General features: G+C 39.3%; 1 protein-coding gene across 1 annotated transcript in view; it reads left to right on the top strand.

The window, feature by feature from the left end:
* Positions 1–766: 766 nt before the first annotated feature.
* Positions 767–27,573, top strand: part of ifngr1l (interferon gamma receptor 1-like) — a 42,292-nt gene continuing 15,485 nt past the window's right edge. The window contains exons 1-3 of the mRNA NM_001360815.1: positions 767–958; positions 23,969–24,086; positions 25,698–25,885. Coding sequence (NP_001347744.1) covers positions 889–958; positions 23,969–24,086; positions 25,698–25,885 — 376 coding nt within the window. The 5' untranslated portion in view covers positions 767–888. The remainder of the gene's footprint in view (positions 959–23,968; positions 24,087–25,697; positions 25,886–27,573) is intronic.

Raw genomic sequence — 27,573 nt, 5'->3', positions numbered from 1 at the left:
TAAACCCAGTAAATATTAGTCTAAACCCAGTGGAAATATATAGAAACAAATTAAATAATCATACAACATTCTTAGAAAGTCATAAAGAGAAATATTACACATATTGACAACATTGAAGATGTTTCTACTTGCTAAACCATCATTTTCTTACACTGTTAAATCAACCCATCAGGAAAACACACAACACCATTAGCCACCAGAAACCAGCAGAAACTTTTAATGGTTCCTATGGTTTCTGGACATGGTGTCCAGGGCAGAGGGCTGAAGACCAGACCAGCCTCGCATGAAGACCGCCTTGCTGGTTCCTGATGGTGTCCAGTAGTCAGTAATGGGATAGTGTGTTTTCCTGATTGACATCACAGTGTAAATGACTCTGATGCTTTAACAGGCGTTCTGGGACTGACTCCAGAAGGCTTCTAGAAGGGGTCTAAAGGTGTCTTACAGGGAAGTAGTGGTCTCTAATGGCAACCCTTAAGACAATCACCATCATGTTTTAATCCTACTGGTTCTAATTTTTTTTTTGTCAGCAGGGTGCCTGGAGTTATCTGAGGACTGCATCTACTCCACCACACTACGACTGAAAGCCGCTCTGTAGCCCGTAAATGTTGGGGAAGTCCGTGGATTTTGACGGGAAATTTCGCACAACGCTCCTCCTTCAGAGGAGGCAGTGACTGAGCTCAGCCACTGGGAGACCCGCTCAGCAACCGTGCGGCTTAGCGCCGCCTTTGCTCTCACTGATAGCCCCGCTAGCCTGCCTGTTAGCTCCGCTCGGACGAGTCGCAGCGTCTTGAAACTTATTTTTTTGGGGGAAATGTACGACATAGTTGCCTGAACCGCTGTCGAAAATATCAACGAACGTCTCTATTTTCATGACAACATAAGACGACAATGTTTCAGTCGCCAGAACTCCGTTTATTTTTGCCTTTTTTGGCATGTCTGAGCCACGTCCTCTGCTTCGGTGAGTAAACTGTTAACGTACGTCTCAATGCACCGAGCTCCGGTTTAGCTTAGTTAGCTTAGTTAACTAGTGTTATTGTAGCTGTAAGTCAGATGAACCGTTTTCAAAAGCGCCTTCTGTTGACTCCTTAGCTTTGTTAGCTTTGTGTTACTTTGTATTTGTGATTTTTTTTGTATTGACAGTATCTTTACATCATGTTTTCAGTTCTTTTTTTGGTGTTCGTAGCCAGCTAGGTTAGTTAGTTAGCTAACCTAGTTACCCTAGTATAACCTAACCTACATGTACCGTTAATGGGGATTCTCCATATCGCTTAACGTTAAAGCTAAAGTCAATACGATCCTGTTTATAGGCCTCTCTTTTTGCTTAGACCGCTATCACGCTCAGACCAGCAAAGAGTTGGGGTATGAAATGAGGAATACAAAAATAAAGATGTGGGCCGTGAGAAAAGCAAGCATGATGACGTCATTAGTGTTTTGTATTCTCCTGGTTGAAATGGGTTCATCTCACAAAAGCTCGCAGTGGATTAACGTTCGACATGCGACTGATTCCAGACTCGCCTTGTGGTTTTCCAATGCTTTTTTCTACTGGAAACATCAGGTTTTAGTCCCAATGGTTCAGCCGTATTAGGCCATGAGATCAGGGCTGCCCAAGTTTTGTCTTGGGGGAGTCAAAAGTCAACAAAGACAGAACAACAGATAAAAAGGGAAATTTGTAAAAGCATATTTCATAAGACTACAAGTATCCTTTAAGTATCCTATTAAAGGGAAAATAAAAATGGGTGGAATTAGAATGGCCAAAACAAACATCCTCCCGAGCCACTTTTGGCCCCCATGCCCAGCAGTGTTCATCTGCAGAGCCTCAACAGCGCAACTTTAGACCACTTTCAGCACCTGGGACCCTTTTTAATAACTGCAGCTGCATTTTCAGATGTCATGAGTGCCGGAGTAAACGGCGGGTGTAGCATCTACTACAGCAATCTTATTAAATGAGAAAACCCATTTTAAACAGAGAAACTGTACATAAATACAAAGTTTCTCTGTTTAAAATGCTTTCATTTATTTTATGTTCTTTCATTACCAAAGTATGTCTCAGTCCTGCTGTTTTCATGCACACATGTAAACGTTTACTGATAAGCTTATTTTTCACACAGCCAGCCTCTCCAGCTTGACTACAAATGTTTTCACATAATAAAAATATAGGTGATTATTGCTGAGTGGACGTGGTTGTTATCCAGCATGTGATGGCCCATGTTTGGCTTCATGTTTATCTCCAGTCAGATGCAGTAGTCGTAATAATGATAATTAGATTATATTCAATTCAACTTTGTTGTCATTGTGCAGGTACAAATGCAATTAGTGTTTAACTAAAAGTGCAAAAAAAAGTATTATTTACATATACAGTGCAAGAAAGTAACTGACAGTGACGTAAGAGTTACAGTATGTAATAATGGTGATAATAAAACTGTTATTAAATGGTGGGTATAACATCTATTACATTACTCTTATTAAACGAGAGAAGCCCTTTTAAACAGAGAAACTATTTGTATGTAAATAAAAAGTTTTTCTGTTTAAAATGGTTTCTCTCATTTAATAAAAAAAACCTCATACCTTAAAAAAACTTTAGAAAAACTATCCTCTAACTATATTTTTAAACTTAAATGTAAATTTATTTATTTACTTACTAATTTTAAGGTATACCTCCGCCGTTTTCATGCACATTCACTGATTTAGCTGATCGTTCACACAGACAGAGATAAGAAGTCGATAATAAAATAAAAAATAAAATCTAATTAAACGTGTCCTGAATGAAACAGAATGAAAACCTGGACTAAGATTATTTTTAAATTGCTAATTGCATTCAAAGCTTAGAGAGCGAATTAAGGATCTGATTGATTTGCTTGAAACCCGTCTAATCATCATTCTCTTCTGAGTTAAAGAGACAATGCAGATATTTACAGTTTAGTTTTTAAAACTTTTCCCTCTAAAAATGACCAGTAAAGACATTTGGCACTGGCCCTTCGCTCTGGAATGTTCTTCAATCTTGGCAGCAGCATTGTAGTAAATTTGTAGTTGAGCTCATCGGTCGCCCACGTGAGATCTTTACGGTAACCCAGTTTGTTTGACACAGAAGAAGAAGGGTTCCTCACTATAATGGTGGAGAAAACGTCACAGATCTTATTGACATTACTGCAGTGATGAATGCTTGTAGCTGAAGTCACTGATGTGGTTTAGAGATCGTCAGCAAAGGTTTAGGCCTTCAGAGAATAGGCGTCTAGACATGCCAGTGTATCTTTCCACTCCACTTCATTTGCAGCAACAAGAACCAATTTCTTATCTGTGTTTGTACCGTCTGTATGGTCCAGCAGGAAGTTGGTGGTCTTATGAGGATCATGTGCTACTCGTAGCTATGAGTTGCCTACGTACAGCTAAAAGCAAGTTATATATTTAAATTTTAATCATGTATTTCATATTTTAAAAATACTAGCTGGTCAAAATACAAGCAGTACTGTGCACCCTGAAAGATTATATTAAAATAATCAGTTCTTCAGAATCAGTTTTTGCTTATTTGCTTAGAAAAAAAAGCTTAAGAATAGATACAAAAACATTGATACAGTAAGTGTTTGAATAACCATTTCCAAACTTGTCCTTGAGGAAGCCCAGTGTTGTTTGTAGTTAGTTTGTCTAATCATTGTCGCTTAAGCAACAGAACACGAGAAATAATGTCACGGCTGTGATTTGGTCGCTGTAGATCATTACAGCTGTGATGTTATTGGTGATAACACACGACCTCGAGGGTTCTATTGCTTTAATACAACAGTTAAATAAATAAAGTAAGAAATTGATAAACTGGGCCGTGAACACGGCGTTTAATATGTTTTAATGTTCGCAGCTCCTTCAGCCAAATTTTAGTTCCTTAACAAGCAGCTTGTTGCTATGTCAGAGTAACAAGGTCCACCCACTTGCTACACAGCCGGCAGTTCGTTCTCCAGCTCCTCACATTTTCCCAAACTGTCGTCACCACTGAGCAGCGGTTTTGTTTTTTGTTGCAGTTTTATGGCTCAGTCTGATTTAGTCCGATTCTGAAGATCAGACGACACATTTGGCGAATGGTCTCGGGTTCATTTCTGGCTGATTCCAGATTGTTTAGCTGTTCTTCTGTCACAGCTGCCGACTGAAAAGCTGCTCAGCGGTGACGACAGTTTGGGAATTTAGTGTCGTCTCATCTTCAGAGTCTGACCAAATCGGCTGTCGGTCAGATGTGATCTTAAAAGTGTCTGTTTTCTGTTTGTAACAAAGTAAGAAGTAAAAAATGGCTTGAGCGTCTCCTACAGCTGTTAAAGTCGTTGCTTAGCAACAGCGTTTTAAAGGAGTGCTCGTGTTTGTGAAATCCCCGTAATGTTATGGTGAAATAACGGCACGGCTAGAGGTCTAGAGATAACACTTGAGGTCGTCATGTGTTATCGCATATAACATCGCGGCTGTGATGATGGCGACCAAATAACAGCCGTGATGTTCTTTCATGATAACACACGACCATGAGCTTCTATTGCTTAGGCATTAAATCACAGTATGCTTTTCTGAGTGGATAGTCAGTACTTTAATAACACTGACCAACTATAAAGAGAGCATAATTAGACCTGTTTCTTTGAGTGTGGTCCTGAAATGTTACAGAATATGTTCAGTTTTGATTCAGCCTATCAGGAGAAATTAATTAAGGTGGTGCATATGAGTGTTGTGAAACTGTCTTGGAGTGCTGTGATGTTAGGTTCCTGGCTCTTAGTGCAATGTTGTATTAGGGTGTGGATCCTGGCAAGTGAAGTCTTTGTCTGTGCAGAGTTGATTTATTTTGTCCTGCTTTTGGGATTAATGTTGCAGCAGCAGTCTTGGCTCTGACTGTCTCTCCATGGATAGTCAGAAGACTGGCTTGCAGGTCTTGTAGGGAAGTATTGATACACTCAGTTCACAGTTCAGTTCAGTGCCCGATGTTGGGTTGACGTTTGAAGATTTCTACTGGTTTTTGAGCAATGAAGGAAAATAAGACTGTATTCATGTTGTTGCACAGCCAGGTGTTGAGACTAAAGCTGGGAGGAGGTCCACCTGGAGCTGGAAGTGTGATGTAGGACTACGTATGTTCAGTTTGATTCTGTAACATGGCAGCATGTGGACACGTCACTGCTGTAACCGGATGTTTGCTCCATGACGGCATAGTTAAGAATGTTATTAAGTCAGTAGCAGTAACCACATTACCTGGGCACCACAGCGGCATGTCAGGTTTACTGTTCATCGACTATATCCGGTTACCTACCGAGAAGATAAAAACAACAACAAAGACAGCAAAGATTTCAACTTTGCTAAGACTAAGAGGTTTCACCCGTTTTGTTTGATGTACAAGAGTGTATGTAAATCATGTGATTTCCCAGAGCTTTGAAGTTTTTTTTTCTGACCTCAGAAACCCGACTCTGTGGCCTGAGGCTCCTAACATTCGTCATAATGTACAGGCTGCTTTTTCTATAGGCTGCTTACAGCACGATCATGTTTAACCACGTTTGATCATGTTTCAGGAACAATGAAGTTTGTTCTTGGACCAAAAAATGTGTTAGTAATGTGGAATATGACATCACCTGGTGTTTAGGAGTTTATTTACATTCACGTGTGGGAATACAACTGTCAGTTTTCGTTAAAAACAGTTGGTATATGTGTTTTTACCGTTACTGGTGGCTGCTAACATTGTACCATGGTTGACCGCCACTGAGCACGAGCCTCATCGTCCGGTGCAACAACTTTACTCATGTGCTTTTTGTGAGGGCATCACTGTATTAGGCCTCTAAGGGCTACAGCTGATTTGTAGGTCAGAGCAGTTGGTTTCTGATTTTTAAAATTGTTTTATTTATTTTTTCATGTATTTGTCATGTTTTAAATAGCTGCTTATTTATTTATTATTTTGATTCCTGATCTATTGTTATACACGTTGCAAGCTTTTCTGTGTAAGGCTTTAGTGTAAATATACATTTTCATCCTTACAAAAATGGTATATTGAATAAAAGCATGCAAGAATTATAATCTTAAAGTGACACCATGACACTTTTTGGCTTTCGAACAAATCTATTCATTTCCATTTCACAGCCAAGATGTGGTCTTTCTGTCGCTGCACGTTGTTGAAAGACCACTTCCCACTAGATGCAGATCCATATTTCAGTGCTTTCAGTCTCCAAAGCCTTCAAAAAAGTGATTTGCGTGGTGTGATAAATCCTTGGAGGTTTGATTTTAGATGACCTGATGGCAAAAATGTGTTAATTAATTGTGACGGCGTGAATATCAAGACCAGTGATTCAGAGATTGTGTGAGAATTCGATCCTCAAGCTGAAAAGATTATGTTGCACTTGGTTTTATTTTCACACTTGTAAACCACAGTCACGCCTTGTGTGAAAAGCTGTGAAAAAAACTTGTGAGGCGCTTGTGGTTGGAACCTGAAAATGAGGGTGAGTTCAAACCACTGTCTTCCTGTGATTGTTTTTCTATTCGCAGGCTGTGTTATTGTTCTCTTAGTAAAGCACAATCTCTCTGATACGATTTACCGGCTGCCTTCTTTCCAGGCACATAGATGGTGATGTCGTTTTAAACACTTATAATAAAAGAAGCTGAACTCAGTGTTTTTTTTCTACTGAAAGTCGACCCATTTTTTCTCAAATCTGGGCTATAAACTATAAAAAGTCTCTTCAGTGATGAACTCTGTAAAAATGGTTTGTGTAAAATAATACAAAGAGCGTCTGAGATGCCCAGCTTTCAGCAGTAAATTATAAGCATATAGGAATATGTGTGATCATAAAACACATGTTCTGTTAATGTGAGGGGAGCTTTTACAAAAATAAAATAAAAAATTGCATTTCATTGCAGTTACTGAATAATTTGCCTTACAATTTGGTTATGTAAATTCAGATGGACAAACCAAAATATCCCCTGGAGAATAAAAGGTTAAATGAGGTTTTCCAAGCTGGCTTGGCCCTCAGAATGAAACAGGCCGTTTTTGTTGCTGTGCCTTTAAGACTGATATATGTAAATGAGCTCTGTTCTCATTGACTGCCATGTATTGTGCCTCATTCAAGAAGCAGTGCAAGCTGGAACCCTCATTATTATCTTCAGCATTAATGAGAGGGCCTGAACTGTTCTGGGCTGAATAGATGGATACATGCAAATGAGGTGGCTTTCATGGAAGTAAGTGGGGAGAAACTTGCGGCCCAATCCCATTTCTTATTTTTACCCCTACCCCTTGTTTTTGAGGGTCACCTTGCCCCTTGGAACTGAATTAGAAGGAGTGGTGGGTGAAATCTTTCCTATGAAATGGGACCCTGAATTAAAGAACATTTCTTCATTAACAGCTACTAGCGCTGCTCTGTAGGCAACTCTGCCAGTCCGCAGTGGCAGCAGAGGAGGGTAAAGTTCAGCTCCTCAGTGCTGGGCTTTAGTTACATTTAGGGCATCATATGCCTTCAAAGATGGGGGTAATTATTTATTATCACCCAATCCTAATTGTTCAGTAATATGAAGCTGAAGTCAGATATTTGCCAGATTCTTTTTCAAATATTCCTGTTCCACCTTAAATGGAGCAGCAGTTACATTCTGACGCTGCAGAACTGCTGGACTATTTAAAGTGGAACGCAAAATTTAATATTAGCAGTTTTTTATGCTTGTTTTGAAAAAAAGGACCATAATACGTTGAAACATACATTCGTTCGTTCATTCAACATACAACGATTATCTTTTTTTTAAACATTTGTGGGTTTCTTCTTCTTGTGCTCCATCTTGCTGGTTTACTTTGTTTCTCATGACGCTCTGTTTGGAATGATTCTCTGGAGAACTCTGAAATGTAGCCCTAACACTTCGCCCTACCCCTCTGTCTCAACATCTCAATCAGGACACCCTTCCCCTAGATATGAATGCCCAAAATGGAGAGGTAGTGCTAAGTGGTAGGGGACGAGGGGTGAAACGGGATTAGGTGCAAGTCTACTGTGATATGGGCCCTTTAAAAAATGTTTTTCTTTCAGTAATAGTTTCACACCATCAAAGAAAATAACCAATGGTTTTTGGTCAAATTTGCACTTTACATATTTAATGACAGTGCTGTCGCCTCACAGCAAAGAGGGCCTGGGATCAAGTCCCCAGCCGGGCAACCAGCATCCTCTCTGTTTGCATATTCTCCCCGTGTCTGCGTGGGTTTCTTCCAGGTTCTCCGGTTTCCTCCTACAGTCCAATGACGTGCAGTCAGGCCAACTGGACATGCTAAATTGCCCCTTGGTGTGAATGTGTCTGTCTGTCTGCCCTATGATGGACTGGCGACCTGTCCAGGGTGTATCCTGCCTTTCGCCCAATGACAGCTGGGATGGGCTCCAGCACCCCACGCGACCCGGAAAGAGAAGCTGCTTAGGAGATGCTCACCAGGAGAGAGAAGATGCCAAGATATCTCAAAAATCGTGTGGGTTACACAGGACTTAAACTTTGTTTAAACTGTTTTGTGTAGTCCCCTTTAATTGGTTTATAACAAATAAAGTGTGACGCGGAGCGAGGTAGAGAACGCATGTGCGGAGGTAAGCGACTTTTATTGAGGGCAAATCGAAAATCAGGGTCGTAACGGTCCAGGGTCAAAGAGCCAATATGTACAGAACGGGGTGCAGACATGACGAGAAACACAAACAACCAAACAGTTCCAACAAAGACCAACACATCAAACAACGACCGATACAAAGACCAGCAAACACAATGTGCCAACACAGGGCTTAAATACAACAGGGATAGCGAGGGACAGGTGGGAAACAGGTGGAGACAATCAGGGCAGGAGTTACAAAATGAGGTGGGCGGACTAGAAAGACCAAAACAAAAACGCACATGGACAAGACTGGAAGGGCCAATAGTGACATAAAGAAACTCTAATAGTTTATAAAGCAACATTATGATTAATGTCAGCTAATGCTTCTTCATGAACAGTTGTCTTTGAAAAACAGTTTGTAATGTGTTGCTTTTTTTCTACCACCGAGAACAGGAGTGCATGTACTGCTCCACACTGATAACTGCCAGTTTCCTCCCTTGACATCTACAAGTGGTCACTCCCATTATTTGCTACTGGCATGCTGCAGGAGAAAACGTCCAGACCACTCTTATGAGGCAGTTTAGAGAAGAAACACTATACAAAAAGAGATTTCAGTACTCGTTGGGCTTACAGTGAAGATTAATTCATGTAGTGATGTCATTGAAGTAGCCAGTTCAAGAACAATACCTATTAAGCAAGTAAGGCCTCATCCAGATGCATGGATATTTTTAAAAGCATTTTCCCCCTTTTCCATTTCCAAAAATCTCTCTCAAAAAAAAAATCTCATGAGTCAAATGCTTGTGACCCTGCCAGCCCAGTCGGGGGTGATAAACCCCATAAAACTTTGTGTTCTGTACATATTGTTGCAACACAAAGCAGAAGCAGAGATTTTCTAACAAAGTGGTGATGGCCTCATGAAGTCTCAAGTGCAGTAGCATTTGACTCTCAAGCTGTCATGCCTCTATAATTTGATATTTCACACGGATATAAGTCTGATTTCTGCTCAAAAATAAAAGCTTACAAGAAAGTCTTATCATGTAGCCTTACCCTGTAAAAATAAAGTATCTGTGCAGGTACTTTTTTCGTTCATCAAGGTACAAACAATGTTAATCTACCTCAAAGGTGCAAAAGTATTTTCAGTGTCCAACTGGGTGCCTTAAATAAGTGTTTCCAGGTGAAAAGTTTGTATTTGTACATTATCATAACTGAATGTTTTAAAACAGAACAGTAGAATAAAAGCCTGGAGGCGAGACAGGGTTTGTGGAGTCAGCACAGCTTAGAACATATCAGTTCAGTGGATTATGGTTCAGTTATGTTCCCTGACTGAAGGTACCGAGATGGACAATTGAGGGAACCTTAGTGACTGGTTCATAGTTTTTTTTTTTCTTTTCTGAGCAACAGCCATATTTCTTCATGCTCAATAAATAAGCTCATTTTTAGAAAGCTGCTTTTAACCTGTCCAAAATGAAAAAGGACAAAAACATTTTTAACAGTCTCCACTTTGCAAAGCATTAGTGACTAAAAGCTGTTGTGTTAACTGGGGGCCAGAAAAGAAACTATCTTTTCAAATATATCAGGAAACGTGTAGACAGGGCCTTGTGTCTGTCGTTCCCTCAAAAACAGGAATTTGGCCCAAATGACAGACATTGGGCCTCATTCACCAGTATCTTCCCAAGTTTTTTCTTAAATGTTTCCTTGAGAAAGGTAGTAAGAAATGTGTTCTTAATGTGCAGGACTGTTCTCACCCTTGTGCTCTTGAGTGTGTGTAGATTCTGTTCTCACCTAAGAGCAAATCCCAAATAAGAAGACACTGGTGAATGGCAGAATCTTTGTGGGTTTTAAGAAGAAATTTGTTCTTAAGGACAGTTGGTGAACGAGGCCCACTGTGCTTTCCGACTTTCAGTATGAAGACTCTCAGGTCCCTAGAGCACAGCCTTGTCATTGGCCAGTGGTTCATTCAGTGCGTTTTTTGTGATCACCTCAATCTAATGATTATTCTAAACTGGGCAGTTAACTATTTGGTTGAATCACGTTCTTGGATTCTTCGACTCCCTGGTAGCAAGCAAGCAAGCAAGCAAAATTTATTTATATAGCGCTTTTTACAACAGGTGTCACAAAGCAGCTTTACAAAACAATCAGTATTACAGAGAGAAGAGAAAAGAAAAGAAAGAAAATACGAGTACGAGCCCCCATGAGCAAGCCAGCGGCGACGGTGGCAAGAAAAAACTCCCTAAAAGAGGAAGAAACCTTGAGAGGAACCAAGACTCAGAAGGGGAACCCATCCTCCTAAGGTCGACACCGGATAGCAAACATTATTAGTATGAAGTATTATAGTAAAGTGGGAAAAGAAAGATCTGAGGGTGAGGACTGCACAGCGCTGTAAAGCAAGAAGTTCAGTGGTGGTCAAACCGGTCCAGAAGGCTGGTGAGCAGCGGCACCAATCAAGCCAGAAGAGGCAACAGCATCAGACGCACAGGATGGGCAGCTGATCTGTTCAGCAGAGAAAGGAAAGAAAAACACAGAGTCAGTTCTGTAAAGAGTGGCTTATTACAGTAAAACAGAGCAGTGGAGACTCCAGCAGGTCTAGACCTGACAGGGAAGACTAGTCACCAAATGCTTGACTGTACAAGTAAGTTTTTAGCCTAGACTTAAAGATTGAGGCTGTGTCTGATTCCCGAACATTAACAGGAAGATTATTCCAGAGCTGGGGGGCTTTGTATGAGAAAGCTCTCCTCCCTGATGTAACTTTATTAATTCTAGGTACCAGTAGTAAGCCAGCACCTTGTGATCTAAGTAGGCGTGATGGTTCATAGTGGGAGAGGAGCTCACTCAGGTACTGAGGGGCGAGTCCGTTTAGAGCTTTATAAGTCAGTAATAGAATTTTATAATCAATGCGAAATTTGACTGGTAACCTGTGCAGGGCTGATAAAACTGGACTAATATGGTCGAACTTTCTGGTTCTTGTGAGGACTCTAGCTGCAGCGTTCTGGACTAGCTGAAGCTTGTTAAGGCGTTTGCTGGGACATCCAGACAGCAGGGCATTACAGTAATCTAACCTTGAAGTAATAAATGCATGAACTAGCTTTTCTGCATCCTTTAGGGATAACGCATTTCTTAATTTAGCGATATTGCGGAGATGCAGGAAGGCTGTTCTAGCGATATTAATTATATGTGTATTGAAGGACAGATCAGCGTCTATCACGACACCAAGATTTTTTACAGATAAGCTTGATGCAACTGAGAGATTGTTAAGTGTTAAGTTAGACAGTTTGTTTCTAGCTAATTTTGAACCAAGAAGCAGGACCTCTGTTTTATCTGATTTAAGTAGCAGAAAATTTCTTGACATCCAATCTTTTATGTCTTTTATACAGTCCTCAATCTTGCCAAGTTTAATTTTATCATCTGGTTTGCTTGATATATATAACTGGGTGTCATCGGCATAGCAGTGGAAATTTATGCCGTGTTTACTGATAATGGTGCCTAATGGTAGCATATATATTGGTGACTTTATTAAGGTTCACTAGTTAAGATGCCTGACCGATAAAGATGCAAAAACTTTGGCATGCCTTCATTATGTCCCATATTGACTACTTTAATTCCCTCTTTGTTGGTCTCCCTGTAAAGTCTATATAAAAGCTACAATACACTACGAGCTCTGCAGCTGGAGTTCTCACCCATACTAAGCGTTCCGCTCACATCACCCCATTCTCTCTCAGCTACACTCGTTGCCGGTCCCGTCCTGTATAAAGTTTAAACTTTTACTACTCACTTTCAACGCCTTGCATAAACCCCACCTCATAGAACTGCTGACCTCTTACACTCCCTCTCGCTCTCTCAGGTCTTCTTGTAATAACTTTCTTGCTGTCCCAGGCACCAGACTCTCCACTTTGGGAGGGAGGTCCTTCAGTGCCATGCCCCCCATACCCTGGAATTCTCTTCCTCAAGCCCTCCGGAACTGCTCTTCTTTTTCCTCTTTTAAATCTGACTTAAAGACTTTTCTGTTTAATGCGCATTTTTCTTTCTCCTCCACTGCTTAGTTTTTTTTTTTTTTTTTTTTTTTGCCCATGCTATTTGAAGTGACCTTGGGTTTGTGAAAGGCGCTATGTAATAGTATATAATAAGTAGTTATATAACAACTTATTATTAATGTTGGATTAGAGCAGGGGTCTGCAATGTCCAGCTCTATTACTGCCCTGTTGTGACTCCCCAGCAGAATTAGATTTTTAGGTAAAAATAAAAGAATCCTCCTTTGCAGTGAAAGAAAACTTTGCTGTTTGTTCTAACACAGTTTTAATAATATATGGTCTTACGTGCTGGAGTTAATGTAGCCTATATCTGTACCCTTTAACCCTGAAACGCAGACTCGCCTAGCTAGTAGCTAACGAAAAGGCAAAGAGAGAGATTTAAGACAAACATTGATAATTTGGAGAAGAATGAACTTATTTGCTTTTGTAATTACTCCAGCTGGTTTCCTGATGCATTTAATCTGCAACGAGAAACTGTCAAACACTACAAAGTCACGAGGCTGAAGTTGCTTCTCATGCGCCAGCTTCTTGTTCGCATTTTCCCACCTTAAATTGTGTAGCAGTTGCATTCAGGCGCCATTTAAGGTGGAACGGGAAAATTTGAACAAGAAGCTGGCGAATGAGAAGCGACTTCAACCTTGTAAAAAGTTGAATGTTGGGAGACATTTTACAAGAAATTGTTTGTTTTGTTTTCCTGCCAGAGATGCAAGAACTGTGGTTATAGTTGTGCTAAATCTTAAAGCAGAGCAAAGTTAGACTGCATTTTGTTTATATATTTTTATCTTATACTAGAACATTAGCACATACTGAGACATATTTAAAGCCAAGATGGTAAAATGGACATAAAATGTAGTGGCTCCCGAGGTGGTTTGATTTTTGTTGAAAGGACAAAATGGTTCTTCTTAACATTATTAGGTGCTAGTAAAAGGTTGGACCCCTTTTTGCCTTCAGAACGGCCATAATTCTTCCTAGCAGACTTTCAGCAAGATGTTGGAAACATTCCTCAGAGATTTTGTTTGGTTATTTGAGTTACTGTTGCCTTTCTATCATCTCATACCAGTCTGCCCATTCTCCTCTGACCTCTCATATCAACAAGGCATTTTTGTCCACACAACTGCCGCTCACTGGATATTTTCTCCTTTTTTGACCATTCTCTGTAAACCCTAGAGATGGTTGTGTGTGAAAATCCCAGTAGATCAGCAGTTTCTGAAATACTCAGACCAGCCCGTCTGGCACCAACAACTATGCCACGTTCAAAGTCACTTAAATCACCTTTCTTCCCCCATTCTGATGCTCAGTCTGCACTTCAGCAAGTTGTCTTGACCACTTGTTCTGACTTGCTGATTCTGACGTGTGATTTGCTGATTAGCTATTTGTGTTAACAAGCAATTGAACAATTGTGTGTGTGTGTGTGTGTGTGTGTGTGTGTGTGTGTGTATGTAATTTATTTATATATATAATGTGTGTGTATGTATGTATCTTTCTGCCTGGGATAAAGTCTGTCCCAATGTGTGATGAATCAGAAAGAATGTGGAAGGATGTGTTGCCATGAGACTTCCTCTTCTTTAAGGACTATGTTGCAATTTCAGATTCTCACAGCTGCTTATTCCACTTCTCTTTTAAGAAGTCTTGTGAGCAGCGATCATGAAACTTTATTTACTGGTGTGTGAGGGAGGAGGGTACCCCCCTTGGTAATCAGAATACTTTTTTGATCCCAGAGGGAAATTGCAGTTGTTACAGTTGCAACCATGTATTTAAAAGAATAAACACTTCAATAATTTAAGACAAAAAAAGAGAAATTTGCAATATGTACAAGTTTAAATTCTTACAAATGCAGTAAAGTGGCAGTGACTGTGATAATTAATATGAGACATACTGTATAAAACCTCCCTAAGGGAGGAGTTATAGAGTTAAATGGCTACAGGTAAGAATGACTTCCTGTGGGCGTTCTGGGTGCATTTTGGTAGAATCATGTCCTTTGGTAGAATCAACTACATGGAATGTGTATGACTTGTAGACTTATTTGAATAAAAGTGACGCTGGTCTGTTTTCAGAGTAAAGCTGTTTCGCTGTGCTGTTCGTTTAAAACAGACTCATTTTGGAAACTGCAATATACTACACATTAGCTGCTGTTTGGAGTTTAATGCAAGTTTAAAGTTAGTTGCGTGTAATTCTTCTGACCGATAACCGACCATCATTGGTCAGCAATTAACCATCAACTGGCAAGCCTGAAATCTAGGATGTGACCCATCTTAGGCTACGTTTACAAAGCAGGCAAAAGTGGCCCAAATGTGTCTCACCAAATCTGATTTTTGGCTTTGGCTCTTCACAGTACCTTTTAAATGACATCAGTCTGAACAGTTCAGCTCCTAAACTGACTGGCATGTACAAAAGAACAGAGCTTTACTTGCCTCATCCAGAGGTGAACAATCAGGACTATGAAGGCGCTCCCAGAGGGTTCAGTTTAATCTTTGCCAGAATCACAGGAATCAATGTGAGGTTCCAGTAATCGTCGGATGAGCTCGTTACCCAGAATGTGTTCGAGCTTGCAGTAAAAAGAGTGTGGTCACTTCTTTGGTTTGTGTCCTTGGATTCTTTAAACTTTGCTTTCAGACTTTTAACTCTTCTTTGATGCTGCAGCCTTGCTCTCCTACGGCCACATTCTGACATTTCTTTCAAAATCTCTTTGGACACGGAGCGGTTGCAATAAATCTCTTTAAAGTTTTTGGTACAGAAACATCAGCCTAAATGTTTGAGTCTCAGCAGTGCGAAATTATGACAAATGTCAAGTTGGACTGATGTAAAAGTCACATGAATATCCGTAGCCGGGAGTCCAAGAGAGCACAATTGGTTTCGTTCCCTCTGGGTGGGTAGGATGGCCCCCCTTCTCCCCCCATCACTCAACGTGATACTAGTCAGTGCAAGCTTTCCTCCGAGCGCGTTCGGCTGTCCCGTGATGTTGCATGAGTGGCAGTTCAAAAAGAAGCGGTGGCTGGTTTCACAGGTCTTGGAGGAAGCCTATGCTAGCCTTCACCCTCCTAGCATTGGTAGTACCAAGTGATTGGGAACATCCTAAGTAGTGGGTGGAATTGGAGACTATTACATTTGGGAGAAAATCAGGTAAAAAAAAAAAAGTCACATGGATTCTGATCTGGCTGTTCAGACTCAATCGCATTGCTGCATTTTGGATTTCACTACCATATATGAAAGTGTCTCAATTCAGAATGAGAAATGTCAGATTTGTGTTTTTGCTTTTTACATTGACACACAGAAACACATCTGTGTCACACATGGAGAAAAAGATAGGATTGGGCCACTTTTACGTGCTGTGTGAACAAAGCCATAATATCAGTTATGAAGTGGTTAGTTCTGGTTGTTCTGGTAGTTCTGTCTGATTGGCTGGGCCCCTTTGAATACATAATATTCACTCACACATTTATTCTGTATTAATGCACTGAGATATTAAAAAGTGTTCCATGACAGAAAGTTGACAAAATTACCAGAGTGCACACTGACAGGCTGCTGAAAGTTTTATACATTATATGGCTAAAAATATGTTGACCGTCACACCTATATGAACTTGTTGGTCATCCCATTCCAAAACCATGGCCATGAATATGCAGGTGGTGCCTGTAACAGCCTCCCCTCTTCTGGGAAGGCTCTCCACAAGATTTTGGAGTGTGTCTGAGGGAATATTGGCCCATTCTGTCAAAAAAAGCTTTTGTGAGGTTTGGCACTGATGTTGGACGAGAAGGCCTGGCTCACAATCGACGGTCCAGTCCGTCACAAAAACGCCCACTGGGTTTGTGGTCAGGGCTCTCTGTAGGAGTTCCTCTACATGTCTTTAGGGAGCTCATTTTGTAAACAGGACCACAGTTATGCTGAAACAGGAAAGCCTTATCCAAACTGTTCCCACAAACTTGGAAGCATATTCTAGCATTAACATAACCCTTCATTGGAACTAAAGCAAAAAAAAGCACAACTCCTGTTATCCCCTCCACAAAACTTTACTATTCCAGTAGTTCGCATTCTCCTGGCGTCTGCCAAACCCAGATTCGTCCATGAGGCTGCCAGATAGTGGAGCATGATTCATCACTCCATAAAACACATTCACACTTCTCCATAGTCTAGTGGCAGCATGCTTTACATCTGTGTTTCTCAACCCTGGTCCTGGCAGCCCACTGCCCTACACATTTTTATACTTTTCCTGCCACTTTAGCTCAATGGTAGGCTGTTATGAGTGGATTTGCTGGATCAGGTGTGTTGAGCAGGGAACACACTAAAAAGAGCAGGGCGGTAGGCCTCCAGGATCAGGGGTTTAGACTTGTGTGCAACTGCCATAGGAAACCCATTTCATGAAGTTCCCAATGTACAGTTCTTGTGCTAATGTTGCTTCCAGAGGCAGTTTGAAACTGTAGTGTGTGATATGACAGAGAATGGGTGATTTTTACATGATATGCGCTTTAACACTCGGCAGCTTTGTGAATTTGCTTTGAGCTGTTGTTGCTCCTGGATGCTTCTATTTCACAACAATAGTACTTATGGTTGACTGGGGGTCGATCTAGCAGGGCATAAGTTTCACAAACTGTTTAAAGTGACTGAGCTCTTTCGTACGACTCATTCTGCTGCCAGTGTTTGTCTATGGAAATTGCATGACTATGTGCTTGATTTTGCTAGCAATGGGTGTGACAAACATCTAAACTCAATAACAGGGATGCGTTGATACAAATACTGGTATTGGGCCACCAGCCATATTTATTGACTTATACTCATAAAAATTCACGAATGCCATGGCAGCCTTAACAGCTTCCAGGGTGTTTGAAGGGTGGGTTTAAGCCAGATATTTAGTTATCTTCGTCATTGCTGTTTCTTGGGTACAGCTTAGGTGGGCTACAGCTAGATTTTACGGCGAAATTCTTTAAATTTTATTGCTTTATTGCTGTTCTTTGGGCAAGATGCAGATACTATCATAACCCCACCCCAAAATATTTTATTTAGTGTTGCATTTTAAGTGTGTCAAAGCCAATAAATATTCATTAACAAAAAAAAAAAAGCAACATCCGTGCCAGCTGATATCATGTGACGTGAGCCTAGTGTGTGCTAACGCACTATTGTACAAATGACTCAAGCTGTCAGTGAGCAAGAATCTGCTGACACAGAGTTGTTACAGACTGACGCAGTCAGACACAAAGCCGTCAGTCATTGAAACACTCCTACTTGGTATATTCTTGCTATACATACACTGTATGATTTTGGCCCATTTTAAACACTGATCAACATAACCACTTCCCCAGTAGTGGTGTGCGGTACTGCAAACATTGGTAAATATCCGTTACTAAGTAAATACAGGGCCAGTGTTCCCAATACCGATGTACTTTTGTGTAGGGGAGAGCGGTGTTTCATGGTTTATGAGATGAATCTATCATCAATATGTTAAATTTGACTACAGTTTCATGACCACTAGGTGATGTTTGCTTTGCACTGTTAATTAGTTAATTGTGCATGTTTAAACCCAGGACAGCAAAGATTTAAAGATTATATTACTGTAATGAACTCAATTTGCAGAGGTTAATTCTGCACAGAATTACTACTGGAGAACAACGGCTGTTTTAAAACTTGTGCTCTTCTTTCCCTAAGCCTGTGGTTTTTGTTCAGGAATTAAATAATAAGAGAACTTAGTTTCTCCTTTTCGCTGCACTGCTCTGGTTTTTTGTAAAATAAATAAATTGTACAAAATTATTACTGGAGAAAAAATGTTTTAAATTCTTTTTCAGTTGAAGGTTTTTGTTCAGAAAAAAGTAATATAATGTACCAGTACATAAGCTACCTGGATAATCTTTGCCTTTCTGAAAGGACTCTGTGTCTCTGTGCTGGGGGCCTCGGTCACGTGACCACACAGGTGCGTCACATGACAGCACGACAACAGAATGGCAGAGCAGGGGAGGAGTGCTTGCAAGATGTGAAAGGAGCGGTGTTTGCGCAGACATGCCTACTTTTTGATGAAAAGAGAGCAACGTACAGAGAGTAGAGGAGAAAAGTATCAATCCCATCACGCCTGTATCGATCCACCCCTATTCCCCAGAACAGGTGGAGACACACAGACTAGCAAAACAGAGATGAAAAAAGTTGAATGTCTGTATATCGCTGCTGTCGGAAGAAAACCTCGTATCTCCGAAATGGTAACTTTACAGGAGAAGGAAAAAACATACTTTACTTTCAGCATAAATCAATGGAACCAGAATTTTTCCCATGTCATTTTAGGTCATTTCTTTTAGGCCATTCATCATAAAATTTACACACAATGTAAAGAGTAACAGACACTTTCAAACTATGTCAAAAACTGAAAAATGCCAAAAATGGAGATACAAGGTTTTCTTCCGACAGCAACGATATGCTGACATTACTCTATTTGACTGAGAAGAATTGTGTGATGTAAACCATATTATGCTATTTTTTTTGTTATCTTGTGTAAAATAGGCTGTATAGAGACAGCATTGTCATACTGTGTGCACCACTGCCTGCTTTAGCTTCGGCGCACAGCACAGTGTTGGCAGCACTGCTCAGTTTCTCAGCATGTTTGCTCAGCACTGGAATGCACAGCATGTTATTTTAAATGAAACCGTTATATTTGTATTTGAATGTTATATTTAAAACTGTCTGTAGACGCTGCATTAGCGCGTCAGTCTGAGCGTTTTCGTGCAGACCAAGTATATGAATCATAAGTTTTGTTTGAACTTGATGGTCTGTTCAAACATTTAGTGTGACTCCCCAAAGAGCAAGATTTCTAAAATGGCTTTAGAGGACATTCAGCTACAGCTTAGCCAGCCACAAAAAACACTCCAACAAGATGGAAAACTCCACGTAAGCATCCATTCTTCTGATACGTTAGCCTCGGATGTGATTCCTGTAGTCACAGAGCTACAGAGACTATTTAAAGAAACAGATGAGAAATAAAACTGCAGCTATACAGAAGCACTTTTTTGATGTAGAACAAAACTCTTTTCTTCACTACAGTCCTGTTTGATCCAAGTTCGTGTTGAGCCTGTGAGCATCACCTGCGCTTGTCTGTGTTGTGCGTGCGCCACTGTGGCAACATATCAATAGACTGTATTTAATACATTTTACGAAATGTGTGCAGTGCAGAAATTCTTGGATTTTGAAAGTTGTTCAGTGTTTTTTTGGCTCCAAGCCCTCAAAAACCTCAAGAGCTACTTCTCAAATTATAGTCAGAGATGCACGTGATTCTGCTGACAGCTTCCCATTTTTAGGCTCGACTGACAGCCCCATTTCAGCCCAGAGAATCTGCAGAGGAGTGTTCTATTTTTTAACACCAAAGCAATCAGTGAAGTTGTGCTACACACAGGGAATTTCAATTTTTCACCAGCCTTTTCTCTGCTGGTGGTCCTTGGCGTGGCTTGTCTCTGGCTTCTCTGCAGTTTCATGGGTCTTCCTGTCCTAACACATTCAGAAGCATTTCCTGAACTTTTTGGACAGGAAAATAAATAATGAATGTTGTAAATTGAATAAAGAAACCGGTACGTTATTCGTCTAAGTCAAGGAGAATTTGATTTCTTTCTTGAAATTAAATATCTGAAAGCATCTCTCACAGAGCTGTGTAATTTCTGGCCATTTCATCAGCATTTGTTCAGTTGAATGATACAGCCAGACGTTTTTATGGTTAGTTTGGATCCATTTGATTTAATTCTCAACAATGATGTAAGCATCTGGGCTATGATGTTTTGATCTGGGATATCGGGGGTAATTTGAGGTAATTTCATGACCATTTATCTTATATGCATTGACCAGACCACACAAATTACATTACTGGATCTCCTCTGGTGAAACTAATCCAGCTCGAATAAGGCTTACGTCATTCCTAAGAGTGTTGACCTTTTTTGATGAATTGCAGCTGGTTGGTGTTTAAGTACTGATGATATCCACCATATGCTCTGAAAAGAATAGTATGATGTGGTGGGTAATATGGCGGAAATAATAATGTGATACTTAGACATTTTCATGATACACCACATGCATCACAATATGTAGTTTTTCTGAAATTGAACAAGTTGGAACAGACAAAGTATTTTTAATCTCTGCTTTACAAACTGCGCTAAATTCAATTAAACAAGCCTAATTATGCTGGCTTTATAATCATAGTTAGTCAGTGTTCTGTACTTATGGTACCCACGATGTACTCAGAAAAGTGTGCATTGTGACAGTTTATCACGATAACGATAAAATATCATATTGCCCAGCCAGAGTGAGATGAGCAGCAGTGAGCGGTGCTTGTGTTCTAATTACTTTAAAATGATGTCAAACTCAGGAAAACGTGCCTCACATGTCCTTATTAAAGAAGGCCAAGAGGAAAACGTCGTGTTCGGAGACACATAAGCTGGATGTCCATCCCACCTGATCTTTTAAAGATCAGAGCATAAACTTTGTCTCCTCTGCAGACCAGTTTCTGCTCCTGCCATGTTGAATGGTATGAACTTTCCTTAAATTTGTTCCCCTACTGGATCAGGAACATTTCAGAAGTAGAAATTGGAATAAGATCCGTTACTGTTAGCATTAAAGAGCAACATAACATTTATTTCTGTAGGACTGAAAATGCAGTAAAATTAATAAATTGCAGATATTTTAGCGCAGTAGCCCAGCGTCACTGCTTTACTGGAGTTCAATAAATACATCCCCAAATATCAGTTTGAAACATTTGTCAGATCTATTCGATGCTCATACATATGGAAATGTATACCCGTGCTGATGTGATACCAGAGTCGTCGTGCATCTCTAGCTGCCACGTTTTTGCAGATTTGAGCCTTGAGCAGATTAGCTTACCAGTGTCTCTAGCGTATGTGTAGATATGTGTAACCTCGCTAACATGACCTAAAAACGTGGAGTTGAAAGGAACTTTTATTCAGTTCCTTCCTGCCTCTGCTGTGCTGTGTTTAGCGTGTGAATGTGACACACTGAACTTTTTTTTTTCTTTTTCGCTTTTTAGAACAAAGCAAATGCATACAAAAATCCTCAATCTGGCTATTTGCTCCATTTAAAGAAAGATTTGCTAATTTGTTGTTTTGAAGTGGTATGTATGGTTTAGAGTTTCACTTGTTGGCATACTAAATCCATAACCATAAAAAAAAAACTTTTTTCTTATGATGTACAAAGGATTATTCATTCCACTCGTTTGTTGCTCACTGACTTGTACATTCTTTGCTTCCTGCAGTGCAAATTGACTCAGCCTTCCTGTGTAGATCTTTATCAGGCTAAGTAACCATTTTCCCTCCGTCACTCCAACCCTGAGTAACCCACTAAAGTTTAAATTGCATAATATGAGATTGCAGCTTAAATGGACGCATTTTGGGATTTTTAAGCCATGACCTCAGACTTCCTAATAAATGATGATTGGTAAAATTGTGTGTAATGTTGGTCAACATTGCAATTTTTTTTGGATTTCTTCTGGATTTTAGCTGTCTGTCTTGCTTCTTGTCAAGAAAAAGGTTGACTCTTACTCTGTATGTAACAACAGAATGATCTTATTAAACCAGACACATGACATTTCAGCTCAATATCCTCAGATGTACATAACAACACAAAGGAGGTGATTATAAAGACAATCGCAGAGTTAAAAAAAAACCCTAATTAAAGGAGACATCACATCTTCTCATCTGCCCCATCTAGTGGTTGAAGCACAAACAGCAAAGGCTCAGTATTTCACCCGTTAATGCATGTACCTCTCAACCATGAATGGCATGAAAAGAATGAAAAGAGGGGTGAACATCTGGTTCCTATCACCACCACTCTGATAGTGGTCCCAACTCAGCAAGTTTCTCGATAACAGAGCATTTCACACCAAACCACTCTGACTTTGTTTACATTTTTGAGAAAAATCTGTGGAATTCCCCATGAAAGAACTGCAGTGAAACTTCCTAGTTAATCTGTCAGCATAGGAACTGAGGGTTGTTTGGCTCTGTTCTTCTTTAAAAAAAAAACTCTTGGTATAAAATACAAAGCAGTACACAAGCTTAAAAAGAAAAAAATGAATTGGTAACCTACGAATTAGTGGAATTAGTAAATGTTGGTGAATACAATGTAAAAAGCAGGATTCTGTTCTGAAATATAAACTTGAGTATAACTGTGTTGTTGAAAAATAAAATCATTTTACTCTAGCTTTGGAGAAATTGTGACTATGTAAACTAAATTTTAGTGATGCTTAAGCAATAGAACACGGGAGGGAGTGTGTTATCACAAAATAACATCACAGCTGTGATTTGGTGGCCGTAGATCTTCATGGTTGTTATAACATAATCCTTGAGGGTTCTATTGCTTTAATACAACAGGTAAATAAATATAGTAAGAAATTAATAAACTGGGCCGTGAACACGGCGTTTAATATATTTTAATGTTCGCAGTTCCTTCAACCAAATTATAGTTCCTTAACAAGCAGCTTTTTGCTATGGCACTCACTGGACAGCCGCACCTTTTGAAGTTCAGACTGAGCCATAAAACTGCCACACTATCAAGTTCAGCTCAGTTTTGTCAGTTTTTGCCAGATCAGTAGTAATGTTGTTTTGTTCCGGCCAGTCTGTAAAACATCTTACGGCCCATTTAGTTTGGCAAATGGTATTGGGTTCATTTCTGGCTGATTCCAGGTTGTTCAGCTGTTCTTCTGTCACAGCTGCCGACTGAAAAGCTGCTCAGTGGTGACGACAGTTTGGGAATTTAGTATCGTCTCATCTTCAGAGTCTGACCAAATTGGCTGTTGGTCAAGTGTGATTTTCAAAGTATCGGTTTTCTGTTTGTGGCAAAGTAAGAAGTAAAAATGTTCAAATGTCTTGAGCGTCTCCTACTGCTGTCAGAGTTGTTGCTTAGCAACGGCGTCTCAGTGGAGTGATAGTGTTTGTGAAAAACCCGTGATGTTATGGTGAAATAACAGCATGGCTAGAACGCCTGTTGTATAATAACTTTAAGTTTTTAAGAAAATGTAATGAATAAAATATTCCACTGCTTTTGCTCTATATACAGTGCTGTGTCAATATCTTAGGCACCTAAGGTTTTTAATATAGAAAAAAACAAAAGGATTCATTAGTAAACTGGTATTGGATGTAATTACAGGTAGTACGGGCTGGCAGAAGGAAAGGGTTTGGAAATGGCTAAATGAACACATTGATAGACAGAAAATCGCCACTTATTGTGATTGTTGTATATTTTTGTGTTTAGCCTTATAGTACAGATTTTTGAGCAAACAAACATTTACAAACCAGATAATCAGTTTTAAACATAATTTTCTTAATTATGCAGAGCTATATATATTGTTCTTCTTCTTATTATTATTCTATTTTTTTTTTTTTTGGTGAATGTTTGTTGTGTTTGTGTAGCTAACAAATTTGTTTTTTCCTCTACACAGCTTCTCGTCCAACGAATGTCAGCGTAAGCTGTCACAACTTTAAAAACGTCGTCTACTGGAACTACAGTGACCCAAGTCAAAAGCCTGAATTTGCAGTGACAATTGGTGTCTACAGAGGGTACGTTAGCTCACGTGAGATTAAATCTACCAGCACAATGGACCTTATTCATCAAAGTTGTGTTTAAAAAGCACAGATTTTACTGCCTTTAATGATTCTGCAAACTACGGTGTCTGATACATGAAACTTTTGATGATTTTTGAGCAAAATAATGAATCTGCTTCAGTACGTGAAATCAAATGCCAGTCTACTGGCACCTTATTTACATATTTGCGTGAAGCATGCCCTAATTGATGCAGAGTTTTCAGTAGGAAATAAAATGAAATAATAAAATGACAGCATTCAGTGCATTTCTCCCCCCTAATGACAAAACTGCAGTGTGTTGACATTAAAAAGACTGGAAAGAATAAAATATGAGGGGTTTTTTTTTCCTTTTTTTTCCAGTAAATTATTTGAGGTAGATTTTTTTTTTTAACCATGTTAATGGAGTAAATGTACTACAATGTGGAACTTTTAAGGTTTTGCCATTTGTTTCGTACAAGTTTAGGGCTGTCCTCTAAACTATCATAGCCACAAATATTTACAGTTCTGAAAATTGCAGCAACATGGCAGATCACAATATTTAATCTTGACGGACGAAAAAGTTCCAGCAGTGCCACATTTTTTAAAAAAAAGTTATTTTTATTCACACTGTACTGCATTAAATTGAATTAAACTGCACTAAAGATGCTCACTTTATAATTTAACATGCAGTTCTTCAGTTTTCTTTAAGTACTAACATAAAAGCATATTGTGATGAAATTTAGCACAATAACAATAAAATATCATAAAACTCACCCTTGCTCACTATGCTTTCTAACATCCTGCCTGTACAGTTTCACAAAGACTGTTGGCCGTTGTCAGTTTTTTTTTGCTTGATCAGTCTGAAGTAGAACACAATCTTGGTGTTGGACAATTAGGAATAAACTCTCAAAGGAAGGTTAATTTGTTCGTGACTGCGTCTGTCATACTTACTAGCTAGTGAGTACCGACAGTACCGTGCAAAAGTTTCAGCTTGTATTATTTATGTATTTATAAAGACCAGATTGGATAAATGGTTATTTATTAGGAAATAGAAAAGGTGCCAGTACTTGAGCTGCATGAAATGGTGTCCAAACCAAAGTCTGCCTTTATACATAAGTGTAAAAGTATACAAAGCTAAAAAGTTTGGTTTATATAGTGTAGTGGTTTACACCTCTGCCTGCTATGCTGTAGACTGGGGTTCAGTCCCCTACCTGGGCAAGCACCGCACACTATTCAGATAAGAGTCTTTGGGTAAGACTCTTAATGCTACTTTCGCCTTACTGTGTAAAAATGATCTAATTGTAATTCATTCTGGTTAGAAGTGTCTGCCAAATGCCATAAATGTAAATATTATTATGAACCTCTATGTTGGTTACTTTACTTTTTTACTTTTGACATTTTTAATAGAGCAAAATCACTGATATGAGTATTGTGTACATTTGTTTGGCGTTACTTTTACAAAAGCAAAATCAAATGCAACAAAGCATACAAAATATTCAGACCTTATTCTGATTCATGATTGGCACAAATCATGATCCCCCAGTTATTGGGTTGAATTTGATGGTGCTTATGAATAATGTTAACCAGGTCTTCTTTGATTGCCTGCAGAGAACAACCTCCAGTTTTGAAAACCACCGAGAGCTACTTGGATATCTCTAACTACACGGATGAAGCTGATAACGTCTACGATGTGTATGTTGAAGCTTGGCTGAATGGATCTGAAAACGCCAGATCATCTCAAGTTGTAAAGTTCACATACAGCCAAGACTTTCCCAAGTCTTCCGTTTTTTCCAAATGTAAGTGAAAACCCTGAGGACCTTATAGAAGTGTTTTGTTAGAGGAAATGAACGCTGTGCAGAATGTAAATAAAAATTGAATGCAATAATATGCAAATCATGTAAACCATATTTTTAAAGAAAAATAGGTTAAAGACAACATATCAAGTGTCAACTGAGAAATTGTATTTTTTTTGAAAAATATTTGCCCATTTTGAATTTGATGCTAACCACATGTTCCAAAAAAGTTGGGACAGGGGCATGTTTACCGCTGTGTTTCATCACCTCTTCTTTTAACAACACTCTCAGTTTTGAAAGTGAAATGTTTTCCCATTCTTGTTTGTTATAGGATTTTAGCTGCTAAACAGTTTAGCGTCTTATTTGTTACATTTCTCATTTCATACTGCACCAAATGTTTTCAATGGTGGCAGGTCTGGATTGCAGGCAGGTTGGTTTAGCGTCTTGCTGAGATAATCAAGGCCTTCCTTGAAAGAGACCATCTGGATGGCAGCATATGTTGCTAAAACATGTGAATACTGTTCAGCATTAATAGTGCCTTCGCAGATGTTCACATCACCCATATCATGTGCACTAATAGCGCACTATGCTATCACAAATCCTTGCTATTGAACTGTGCAGTGATAAGAAGCTGAGTGGTCTTTAGCCCGGAGGACACAGTGTCTGTGATTTCCAAAAAGAATTTCAAATGTTGATTCGTCGGCCCACAGGACACTTTCGCACTTCCCGTCAGTCCATTTTAAATGAGCTTGGACCCAAAGAAGGTGGCAGCTTTTCTGGATCCTGTTTCTGGTTCCTGATCTAGTTTCTTCTTTGTGTTTTAGAGTTTTAACTTGAATTCGTGATGAACTGTTTTCACAGACAGTGGTTTTCAGAAGTGTTTCTGAGCCCATGCATTGGTCTCCACTACAGAATCATGTCTGAGGACCCAAAGATCACAGCCAGCAAATACTGGTTTTCAGCCTTGTCCCTTACATACAGAGATTTCTCCAGCTTCTCTGAATCGTTTAATGTTGTTATGTTTTGTAGATGATGAAAAGCAGAAGTTCTTTGCTATTTCACATTGAGAAACGTTATTCTTGAATTGTTGCACTATTTGATCATGCAGTCTTTCACAGAGTGGTGAACTCCTCCTCATCTTTACTTCTGAAAGACTCCACCTCTCTGAGATGCCCTTTTATGCTCAATCATATTACTGACCTGTTGCGAATTAATCACCTTTTTTTAAGCATTACATAACTTTATCAGCCTTTTTGTGGAACATGCAGTTGGCAACAAATACAAATATTTTTCAATAAATAATACAATTTCTCAGTTTCAACATGTGATATGTTGTCTTTATACTATTGTCAATTAAATATATGTTTTAAATGATTTGCACATTGCATTTTTTTTATTCATATTTTGCACAGCGTCTCAATTTTTTTGGAAATGGGGTTGTGTGTGTGTGTGTGTGTGTGTGTATGTATATATGAACATATACATGAGCACACACACACTATACATACATACATACATATATATATATATATATATATATACATATATATATATATATATATATATATATATATATAAATGTATGTGTACACACACACGCACACACGTACAGTGATGTGAAAAAGTGTTTGCCCCCTTCCTGATTTCTTATTCTTTTGCATGTTTTCACACTTAAATGTTTTAGATCATAA

The sequence above is a fragment of the Pygocentrus nattereri genome, chromosome 5 (assembly GCF_015220715.1).
Source record: "Pygocentrus nattereri isolate fPygNat1 chromosome 5, fPygNat1.pri, whole genome shotgun sequence".
NCBI classification, from domain to species: Eukaryota; Metazoa; Chordata; class Actinopteri; order Characiformes; family Serrasalmidae; genus Pygocentrus; species Pygocentrus nattereri.
The sequence above is the reverse complement of the archived record's forward strand: the minus strand, read 5'-3'. Positions and strand labels throughout refer to the sequence as shown.